Consider the following 12500-nt stretch of genomic DNA (forward strand, 5'->3'; position numbering starts at 1 on the left):
TTATTCGTTACTTTTATTATTTCCTTATATCCTTTTCTCATTGGACTATTTTTATTTTTCTGTTGAAACCCTTAGGGTTATAGCATCCTGTTTTTCCAGCTAGTGTTGTATAATAATAATAATAATAATAATAATAATAATAATAATAATAATAATAATAATAATAATAAGAAGAAGAAGAAGAAGAAGAAGAAGAAGAAGAAGAAGAAGAAGAAGAAGAAGAAATCCGAATGCTGAAAGGGCCAGGGCTCCAACAGGGAAAACAGTTCATTGCGGGAATGGAGAACTAACAAATACTCTAAAATAAGAAATTAAAGTATATAAAATATACTATTATTAGCAATAACATTATATATCTCATTCATACATAATCTATGAAATAAAACTAAATGTCTCCCCATTCAACAAAAATAATTTTTACATTTAGTTCTCAACCAGTTTCGGAAGATCATCCTACGATCTAGTCGCAGCCAAAATAAAACTTATAAAATGTGTTTAGTATTGAGCCCTATGAGGGAGATGGCAAGACTATTAGTATGAACTACTTATGTATTACTAGGTGCTGGGGTACTAGGCGATACAGTCTGGGAAGATCTGAATGTATATGATTGTCAGAACTATAGAAATCGTATGCAACATACAAAGAGAACTAACTGAACGACGGTGCCAGAGCTGACTATACAGATCAGGAATAAGTTTTTGTCCAACTGGCATCATCTGAAGACCCGACAGGGGAGCAATTCTTGATAATCTAAACATGGTAGTATGAAAGTATCAAACATTTTCTTTAAAATCTTAAAAGGCTTCTCAATATGCCATTTATTTCAACAATTGAAGAAATAGACCGGATGTTTTTTCTCAAAAGTTAATTCGCAGGCAATATTCACACCTAGAATTTCAAATGTATTGTATATACGAGTAGTTTAAGCAGAAATTCTCAATGCAAAGATCCGGATGTTGATCCTCTACCTACTTACAATCATATTAAGTTTTGTTAGGGTTCAACTTCATGCCACGTCATTTGCATCATGCAAGAATTTTACCTAGATCTCTATTAAGGGAATCAACACCCTCAGACCTACATTCAGAAACCAGCTTAAAATTTACTGATCTATCCTATTTTTTTAACGCAAGCATACAGTACATGTATGCATCTTCCTATTCCTCACTCTATCGATTCTTTATGTACCACTGTTCATAAATTTTGACAGCTGAAACTTTTTATCTTTTTGTTCACATTCAATATACCCTGTTCACTTTTTCTTTTTGTTCACATTTAATATCCCCAGTTCACTTTCATAAAGAAGAGTTGGTTCAACAATTTCCTTATACATTGGTTTTCTCAGACAATTCAAGTCTCTTACCAATGTTTAACTTTACCTATTTTATAACATATCTTTCCCTTCATCTTACCGTTATTCGTTTTCTTTGCTCTCAGATGATTATAGGAATCAACCTTTTCCATTCTTACACCATCCATACTAACATGGTTTAATATATTTTTGCTGTTTCAATATAACCCTCATAACTAATATGTTGCTCACATTTACTCTCAATTTTCTTCTCTCTCAAACGTGTGCATTTTTCTTTAGTATCTCCGATCATCACAATTTCTTCTGGAAATATTGGCTATTTTACCCTTCATTATCTTCATCCCTCTAATTGGGGCCTACATTCACTGTCCTTTATTTAACCTCTTTCTTCGTTATATACTAAATGAAATTCGAGAGACATGGAGACATTTCTGCGTTAAACACCTTTAAACCATACCATTCACTCTTCCGTCTAGGCACTAGATAGATACTCTAAATCTAAGACTTACCCTGAATAAATTGTGAAATCTCGTAATGGCTCTCAACAGTGTATAATATTTACCATGCCTTATTAACATATGTAAGGTATTTAGAAATAATGTTACATAGTATATCAGCAAAGAAGTGTGGTAGGATTTTGAGCAAAAAATAAATAGGAAAAGCAACAAAATATAAAGAACAGTGTTTGTTATGAAACATTTATGAGATATGTATGAAAGCACAAGAGAAGAGATGTAACCTACGTAAAGTCATGTGCTTCCTAAAGATCAAGTATCACGTGATCACTTTGAAAAGACTTTGAAAATACAGTACTAATTGGTTAATTCAGGGTTATTCAGAGTTTGCGTATTCCTTATTTCAGTGCTTCTGTGCTTCGGTTTGAAATGCCCAGTTGATATTAGTTCTATTCCTATCTCAATGAACCATCATTTTGTAACTTATATGGCACATCCTTTTTTTTTTTGGGGGGGGGGGGGGTTGGATATTTCCTTATAAATCCCATGAATAAACGTTTTCAATAAACAGTTTTCTTGGATCATTCAGAGCCCATATCTATTATGGGAATATCAGCAATAACTGTACGGATAACATGGATATTTGCTTTACATGCGTCAAGAGGAATTCTTGCCGTTTTGAATCTTATCTATTAGTCTTCAGATATTTAATCATGAAAATTTTGTGATGAATTCTATTCAATTTATTCAAAATATTTTTCTATAATTTTTTTTTATATCAATCATCCAATGGTTAATCATGAAAAGCCTTTGATTAATTTTATTCAATTTATTACAAACATCTTTTCTAGAATTTTTCTAAGTCTCTGCATTTGAATTTTCAAAGTAATCCTTTTTTATTGGAGAATTTAGCAGCGATTTCTGTTTTCATGGTTTATCAAGTATCCTTCTTCAATCTTATTGCCTCCATCCAAATATTATAACTAATAAAAACTCATCATATAACATGGGCTATTTCCGAGCTGAACGTTGTACCAATTTTCGTACGCAAACCAAACGCAACTTTTAACCACATTCAGTCCAAGATCTATCCCTCTTGATTTAGTCGATCATCATCATCATCATCATCTTCTCCCACGCCTATTGACGCAAAGGGCCTCGGCCAAATTTCGCCAGTAGCCTCTATCTTGAGCTTTTAATTCGATATTTCTCCATTCATCAACTCCTACTTCACGTTTTACAGTCCTCAGCCAAGTAGGCCTGTGTCTTCCAACTATTCTAGTGCCTTGTGGAGCTGTTGAAAATGATGTAAAATTATTATATCACTTATGTTTTTCTTCTATTTATCATTGTTCTTATATAATGCGTTCTTAAAGGTTTAATATTTGGTTTAATTATTGTTAATTTGAATAATGTAATCATTAGTATAATTTAGTAAATTTAATTGAGTTTTTCTATGTTTACTTCGAGCTTATAAAGGGAATATGTAATTATATTTTCGTTGTGACGGTAAACACCTTTTAAGTCTCGAAGGTATAACAACTGTTAACGGGCAGCTACTACTGTTTGTTTCTTTTGTTTTCCGAGGAAAGGAAACGCTGAGCAGCTGAGACAGTCGTAGTGGAGTCCGTTTGGAAAAATCGTACCAGTCAGTTAGTTGGTTTGGTTGGTGGAATCAACGTAGAGCCGGTTGCTTTTCTTTCAAGCTCGACGGTTATATTAATAATGGACGGCTAATTACAACGAACTGTGCCCAAATCACCGCTCCTGCTCAAGTCTTGCCAGCAACGAAGACATGTCTCTTACCATCTTAGACACAGGATATACTTCATTTATTGCCGAACTTCCGAGGTGCCGATAAGGCTTTAAGGTACGTCACAACGAAATGATGGGTGTCTATTTCTAAAGTGATCCTAGCCTTCTTATCATTTCACCAATGGAAATGATGGCACACTTATTTGCAAACTTGCTTAATAGTCCTGAATTTAATCGTTATATTTAGTGATTCATATTAACATATCTTATTAAACTAAATATATACCTATTGAAGCATAAAAAACTACTTAATAATTTGTAAGAAATTTGTTTTATCTTCGGATACTATTCGTTTATTTTAACATCTCGAAAATCTAATTTCTAGGATCAGCTTCATGGAAGTAATGTTCATATATATAAATATAAGATTTTGAAGGATCCTTTAACTCTAATTCTTTATTTTATTTTTCGAGATGTGTTTATGCTAATTTAGGTTTTTGCAGTTGTTACCCCCTTGTCGTTACTATTTAAGTTTATTATTATTAGGGGGTAATAGAATGTTTGTTTGTTTTTCTTCAGGGCTCTCTTGAAGTTGCGGGAAATTGGGAAGGACCGAAACTTTCACCCCCTTGTCGTTACCCTTTGACACAAGGTCGGTCCTCCTAAGGATACTCTCAAACGATTTTTATAGTTACCCAAACCGAACATCCTTTCAAGAAATTTAGAAATATTTAACCTAAATTTAAAAAAAAAACTATTCTGAAACCTTTAATCAAATTTAAGAGTTTTATTTTGTTTGAGTTTTATTACTAAAATTTCCTGTATAGATAACTTTTTTCAAGATGGCGACCGTGACAGGATGCAAATAAGGAGTTCGGTTTAGGTGCTTGGTTTGGATGAGAGTAGGAGTGGTTTTTGGGCTTGTTCTGTATTTGAAATTTTCTTATTCTATTTTGTACTGTTCATTTTTGTCGTCAACATTTTCTTGGATGACATTGACTGATCGGTGGTTGTTATGAAATTGGCAGTCTTTGGACATTCATATGTTTCTGATCTCGAAAGGAGATTTGAGGGATCAGAAATAAAAATTGATAATGTGAAATTTGAAGTGTCATTTTTTGGTTGGAGAGGTGCCACATTTTCCATCTTTCTTAACAATACTAGTCTTTTAGATCCTTTGGTATCTTATAATCCTGACTATTTAATTGTATATCTGGGAGGTAATGACTTAAAAGCTGACATAGACTTATCCTTAGTCAAAGAAAATTGCAGAGCATTTTATATCTTAGTTCGTGAAAAACTACCAAATACTTGCCTTATTGCCTCGCAAGTAGAGCTGAGGTTTCATGTAAACAGGAATAGGTTTGATGCCCCTCTTACAGAACACTATAAATTACTTAGACGCTATTTCAATAAGTTTATACTAGGTTTAAAGTGTAAAGATTTTCTGTTTAGGGTGGAAAGCCAGGGGAGATTAGATAACCAGAGGTTGTATAGAGATTCGGTACATTTAAATACAGTAGGTTTAAATCATCTATTTAAATTGATGAAAGATTGTTTGAGGTTTTGTTACAGAAAAAATAAAAGTTTGTAATCACGTCTAATTTGTCTCTTTTAATCAATAGTCGGAAATATATCCGAGGACAAGTGACAAAGTATTATAACAATAAGATTTCACTCCAAACTAAAACCACCTCTGAGAAACATGTCCTCAAAGCTAAGTTTAAATCGTATCTTGATGACTTGAGGGACCATGATAGCAAAATTCAAGCCTTGATATGGCAAGAGGAAGAAAGTAGTGATAAACTTACAGTGGAATTGGCGAATTGTGAATCTTATATTGATAAACTCAATGAAATGTTAGCCTTCCTTGAAGATACTGTCTCTTTCACTTCTAGTACCTTAGATGCTGCAAGGAGTTTGCTTAAGAGTCCTACTGCTCCCCTTCCTACTTTCAGTAGCACTGAAGGGGAAAATATAAACAAATTCTTAACAGAATTTGAGGATACCACAGGCTCCTTTCAGCTTAAGGATAGGGATAGGTTGTTGTTGTTAAAGCAACAAGTTTCGGGGCGTGCTTCCGTTTTGTTGAGTTCACTTGAAGTGGATAAACAGACTTATAATGATGCCAAGGAACTTTTGTTAGCAGCTTTGGCTTCTGGTTCGCTGCAGAAATTCAATACTATTAAACAAATAGCAGAGATGAGATTAACGTACAGCACAGATCCATTTTCCTATATTAGTCAGATGAAAAACTGTATTGAATCTGTTAAGTTGCAAAAAATTGAAACTAATGACTTTTTGAATTATTTCTTTTGGCAAGGTTTGAATGATACTTTCAAAAATCAGTTGACTATCATAACAAATAAGACCAGACCTTCATTGGATGAAATGAAGGATAAATTTTTTGAGGCAGCAGAACGATATTCATTAGCTACCCAGAATTTCCATTCAAAGAATCATTCTAAAGGTTTTAATATCAAATCTTCAACAACAAATTTGGCTACTAATGTCAATTTTAGCAAGACTAACGGGCCTTCAGTTAAGTGTACTTTATGTGCTTTAGACAAGGAAAGAGACTCTTCTCATCCTATCTATAAGTGTAAGTATTATGATAGTCCAAAGGCCAAAGTTGACAAATTGAAGGAAATTGGAGGATGTTTAAAGTGCGCTAAAGCCAATCATTCCACCGAATCTTGTAATTTTGTTTTTCGAAAGAAATTTTTTCATTGTGGAAAATGGCATTTTACCTATCTGTGTATAAATGGAAATGAAGAAAGGAGTTTACTGGGTGCCACCAATAAAATCAAAGCAACCCCTGTTACCTCTCAGAGTCAAAAAGTGTCCAAAAAAGGGAAAAACTGTAAATCTGCTCCCAAAGAGGAGGTTTCTAGTGGCATGATTCTATCAGTAGGTGCTTTACGGACTACCAGTACAGAGTCAATTTTGCCTACTTTTACTTGTTACCTAAGTAACCGGGTCGAGATTAGGTGTCTTGTAGACAGTGGTTGCCAGACTAATTTTATTACGGAAGCTGTAGCCAATACTAGTAATCTCAAGGTGTTAAAAGAAAGGGTACATTTGACTGTTAACGGTTTTAACTCGAGTAAGCAGTATGCAACTAAGCTTGTGGAAGTAGAGGTAGAGATAGGTAAGGAAAGGTTCAAGATTGAAGCACTTTGTGTACCATCTATTGATATAAATTTGAAACTTCCACAGCTTTCTAGGATTACAACTGCGTTTATTGAGAAAGGCTATGTCTTGGCAGACAATCAATTGTTAAACCATCAGGAGGAGATCAATAACATTGATTTCATATTAGGTACAAATTCTATGTATTGTCTTTTGAGCTCAATGGTAAATTTTGGTCAGCCGATTCCCTCTGTCTATAGTCAATGTGCTCTAGGGGTTATGCTATTGGGTAATCTGCAGAACACTATTTCTAATTTGAAATACTTACCTGATTTAAATTATGCCTCATACAATGGTAATAATTCGGACATTTCTACTTATTTGTCTGTAGAGTCTTCTGTTGTCTATGTAGGCTTTGGTTCAAGCATCTTGTGTGATGATTCAAACTTTATGGAAGAGGAGGTAACTCTTGATGTTGAATCAAATTTTGCAGTGTTGAAAGATGATGGAAGTATTTCGGAGACTGAATTGAATAAAGCTGCAAACGAAGTTCTCATGAAATATGATGAGAAGAAGGTATTAAACTATGACCAATTAGAATTCAAAAACTGCTCTTCAGAGGTCAATGATCAACTTGTTAGATTTGCTTTGAATCATTCTGTTCGTACTGAAAAGGGCAGGATATCCATGCCTCTTTTATGGAACAGTAAAGTATCTCATCTTCTTGGTAGGAATTACAATCTTGCTAAAGCTGTGCTAAAATCTAACTTAAAAAAGTTAAGAAAGAATGAGCTTCATTTACATTTGATGGATGATGCCATTAAAGAACAAGAACAACTTGGTATAATACAGAGGATTCCAAATTTGGATCAGTATATGGAGGAACATCCTGAGCATAGTTTCTTACCGCACATGGGTGTGTTTAAACTAAACAGGGAGACCACTAAGTGTAGAGTAGTTTTTCTCTCGAATATTTGTGAAAAAGATTTGTCTAAGCCAGCTACTGTTAGTCATAATCAGAGTATACATTCTGGACCTTGTTTAAACCAAAAGATTGCTTCAGCTCTTTTACACCTGAGATTTGGGTCTAAGCTTCTATGCTTTGACATCCGGAAAGCTTTTAACCAAATAGAGCTGAATCCCTCTGATCAGAATAAATTACTATTTCTTTGGTATCGTAATGTAAAGAAAGGAGATTTTTCTCTTGTGGGGTATAAGAAGGTGCGATTGAGTTTTGGATTATGGTGTTCACCAACAATTTTGATGTTGAGTTTATACAAGATTTTGGTCCTGGATACTGAAGGGAATTCTGAGGAGGTTGTATGTTTGAAAAGGTTGATTTATCAATTATTTTATATGGATAATGGTGCTTTCACTTGTAGTGATTCATCAACTTTGAAATGGGCTTATCAGTTATTGCCATCTATTTTTGAGCCCTATAAGATGGAATTACAACAAATTGTTACTAATGATAGTTCCCTTCAGGAGGATATTGATGCTGGTCTTGAAAACAAAACTGACAGTAAAGTTAAACTTTTAGGCTTGCAGTGGCATAGGCAAGATGATATATTGTCAACTAGACCTATTGCTCTTGAGGGATCAGCCAATACAAAACGTTTAATTCTCAGGTCGATAGCCTCTAATTTTGATTTATATAATTTCAATGGACCAGTTTTTAACAGATCTAGAGTTTTTATGCATGGCTTACAGTGTGACAAATCACTTGGATGTGATGATCCATTGTCACAAGAGCGAATGAAAGAGTGGAACTGTATTTCAAGACAAGCTAATGCAACTCCAGAAATTATGGTAGAACGGTTTGTAGGGGAAAGAGATTCATCTTATAGGATACTAGCTTGTGTTGATGCAAGTAGTCTCATGTATGGAGCCGTACTTTATATTGAGAATATAGATACAGGTAAGGTTAGTTTTGTATTGGCCAAAAACAGAATTGTGAACACAAATTTGAAGACTAAATCAATCCCTTCCCTGGAGTTGCAGGCTATTAGTTTAGGTACAGAGATGCTTATGGAACTTTATAAAGAACTGTCTGGTCCTGCATGTGTCATTCCCATTAATATTAAAGCACTGACTTTGTATTCTGATAGTTTGGTAGCGTTAACTTGGGTAAATTCCTATGCTAGTAAACTTGATAAAATGCAGGGAAAATCCAATTTTATATTGAATAGGTTACATCGTATAAATCAGCTTTGTGAAATCTTCCCTGTGAACTTTACCTTCACAAGTGGGCAGAATAATCCTGGGGATTGCATAACTAGATGTTTATCATACAAACAACTCAAGAAAACTAACTATTTCTCAGGACCACAAATTCAGTCAAGTGATGTAGCAATAAGTCAAAATGTACTGAGTTTCACCATCCCGAATCCTTTATTCAAGATCGATGATGATAATGTTGAAAGCAAAGACGTTGGTAGTTATAATATACAGTGCAATAAACTTTCCATATCATCTGAATATCTAGTTTCTCCAAACAGATATTCTGACTTTCGCCATTTAGTGGCTGTAATTGCTAGGGTTCTGAGATGTTGGAATAAGTGGAAGGCTCGCACAAAGTTGAACAGACCAACTTGTAAGGATTTGATGGTTATTGAATCTGGGTATTACAAAGAGGCTGTTATGCACATAATTTTGAAAGATCAGCTTGTCTATTTCCCTGAAGTCTTTGATTATTTTGGGTCTGATTTGAAAAGGGTCAAGAACATACCCAATCTTGTCAGTCAGCTTAATGTTTATCCTGATCAGGTTGGAATTCTGAGGGTGAAAAGCAAATGTGATCGGTGGAAAGAGGGTGAAAGATGCTATTTCCCTATTCTTTTGCACAAGCATAGTGAGTTAAAGTTGATAATTCTTGATTTGCATGTAAGGCTGAAACATGCTGGATGTTATTCACTTTTAGCAGAGCTGCGGAAAGAGTTTTGGATACCTCACTATTTCTCAGTTGTTAAAAATGTCCTTAAGGATTGTGTTACGTGCAAAAGGTATAATGGTCGTTCTGTGAAACTGAATCAGTCCCCATATCGTGATGTTAGATTGCATCCTTCTGAGATTCCTTTTGGGTATGTGTACATAGATTACTTTGGTCCTTATACTGTTAAACAGGAACATAGAAAGCTAAAAGTGTGGGTTCTTTGCCTTACCTGTATGTTTACTCGAGCAGTCAATTTGAAGATTTGCGTGGATATGTCTGTTAAAGAATTCCTTCGTTCTTTTATGCTTCACACGTTTGATTATGGATTGCCACAGTTTTGTGTAAGTGACTTAGGCACACAGATAGTAGCAGGAGGTAACATCATAATGGATTTTCTTAAAGATCCTGAAACCCAGATGCATTTTGATGAGGCTGGTGTACAATCGATAAAATTTGATCGGTATTTTAAAGGCTGCAGTCAGATGGGTTCTTTGGTAGAGATATGTATAAAGATGGTCAAACATTTGATAAATAAGTCCATTGGTACAAATGTTCTAGAATTTAGAGATTTTGAATTTGTTGTTAGTCAAACTTGTCACTTGGTGAATAAGCGACCAATTGCTTTTAAAGAGGCATTAAGGGATTCGAGCAACGAGCCTGTTCCTCACCCTATCACTCCGGAAAGGCTTATTCATGGCTATGATCTCTTATCCATCAATGTCATTCCTGATCTACAGCCTGATCCTGAGATTGATCTTGAATACATTCTTGGTACCACCCCTTCAGAAAGGATAAAGAATAATTATCAAAAACTAAATGCAATCAGAAAAAATCTCATAGACAATTATCATTCGGAGTTTTTAGCTACCCTAATAAAACAGGCAGTTGATAAGAAGGACCGATATCGTCCTTGTCATCATCAGCATCTTAATGTAGGTGATATTGTTTTAATCAAAGAGACTCCTGTAAAACCCCTTAACTATCCTATGGGAAAAATTACAGAGGTAATTAAGAATACAAGTGGTGAGGTGACTAATGCTATCGTTTTGAAAGGTAAAACAAATGAGCTGGTGAAAAGGCATATAACCAGTCTCATCCCTCTTTTAAAACCCGATATTGCTGAAGAGATCAATCCTTCAGTTAATGAGGAATTAGATGCCAAACCTAAATTTAGAGGAAGGTCAAGGAGAAGGGCAGCAGTCGAGTCAGAGAAAAGGACTAGGCATGTGCTCCAAGACTGAGATGGTTTGATAACTTTGTAAATATGTAATTGTAAATATGCATGTTTTCATTTTAAATTCAACATTTTACATGTTTTGTAAAAAGACTGAATCCCTTCCCTGGAGTGTTGAAAATTATGTAAAATTATTACATCACTTATGTTTTTCTTCTATTTATCATTGTTCTTATATAATGCGTTCTTGAAGGTTTAATATTTGGTTTAATTATTGTTAATTTGAATAATGTAATCATTAGTATAATTTAGTAAATTTAATTGAGTTTTTCTATGTTTACTTCGAGCTTATAAAGGGAATATGTAATTATATTTTCGTTGTGACGGTAAACACCTTTTAAGTCTCGAAGGTATAACAACTGTTAACGGGCAGCTACTACTGTTTGTTTCTTTTGTTTTCCGAGGAAAGGAAACGCTGAGCAGCTGAGACAGTCGTAGTGGAGTCCGTTTGGAAAAATCGTACCAGTCAGTTAGTTGGTTTGGTTGGTGGAATCAACGTAGAGCCGGTTGCTTTTCTTTCAAGCTCGACGGTTATATTAATAATGGACGGCTAATTACAACGAACTGTGCCCAAATCACCGCTCCTGCTCAAGTCTTGCCAGCAACGAAGACATGTCTCTTACCATCTTAGACACAGGATATACTTCATTTATTGCCGAACTTCCGAGGTGCCGATAAGGCTTTAAGGTACGTCACAACGAAATGATGGGTGTCTATTTCTAAAGTGATCCTAGCCTTCTTATCATTTCACCAATGGAAATGATGGCACACTTATTTGCAAACTTGCTTAATAGTCCTGAATTTAATATGTTAATATGAATCACTAAAGTGATTCATATTAACATATCTTATTAAACTAAATATATACCTATTGAAGCATAAAAAACTACATAATAATTTGTAAGAAATTTGTTTTATCTTCGGATACTATTCGTTTATTTTAACATCTCGAAAATCTAATTTCTAGGATCAGCTTCATGGAAGTAATGTTCATATATATAAATATAAGATTTTGAAGGATCCTTTAACTCTAATTCTTTATTTTATTTTTCGAGATGTGTTTATGCTAATTTAGGTTTTTGCAGTTGTTACCCCCTTGTCGTTACTATTTAAGTTTATTATTATTAGGGGGTAATAGAATGTTTGTTTGTTTTTCTTCAGGGCTCTCTTGAAGTTGCGGGAAATTGGGAAGGACCGAAACTTTCACCCCCTTGTCGTTACCCTTTGACACAAGGTCGGTCCTCCTAAGGATACTCTCAAACGATTTTTATAGTTACCCAAACCGAACATCCTTTCAAGAAATTTAGAAATATTTAACCTAAATTTAAAAAAAAAAACTATTCTGAAACCTTTAATTAAATTTAAGAGTTTTATTTTGTTTGAGTTTTATTACTAAAATTTCCTGTATAGATAACTTTTTTCAAGAGGAGCCCAGTTTAACGTTTGATGAACTAATCTCTCTTGGGGAGTGCGAAGAGCATGCCCAAACCATCTCCATCAACCCATCATCATAATCTCATCCACACATGGCACTTGAGCAATCTCTCTCATTGTTTCATTTCTAATCCTGTCCTTAACTCCCAGTTTCCTTGTGAGGGCTTTATTCTCAAATCTACCGAATCTATTGGAGATTGTTTCATTGTTATTCCATTGACTCACTAAACTGATGTATAATCTGA

General features: G+C 34.4%; 1 protein-coding gene across 1 annotated transcript; it reads left to right on the top strand.

The window, feature by feature from the left end:
- Positions 1–5367: 5367 nt before the first annotated feature.
- Positions 5368–12218, top strand: LOC137618118 (uncharacterized). Its single transcript, XM_068348119.1, has 2 exons — positions 5368–11508; positions 11983–12218. Exon 1 carries the CDS (start codon positions 5381–5383, stop codon positions 10826–10828), a length of 5448 nt encoding a protein of 1815 aa, XP_068204220.1. The 5' UTR covers positions 5368–5380; the 3' UTR covers positions 10829–11508; positions 11983–12218.
- The last annotated feature ends 282 nt before the right edge of the window (positions 12219–12500 follow it).

Source organism: Palaemon carinicauda, chromosome 24, assembly GCF_036898095.1.
Source record: "Palaemon carinicauda isolate YSFRI2023 chromosome 24, ASM3689809v2, whole genome shotgun sequence".
NCBI classification, from domain to species: Eukaryota; Metazoa; Arthropoda; class Malacostraca; order Decapoda; family Palaemonidae; genus Palaemon; species Palaemon carinicauda.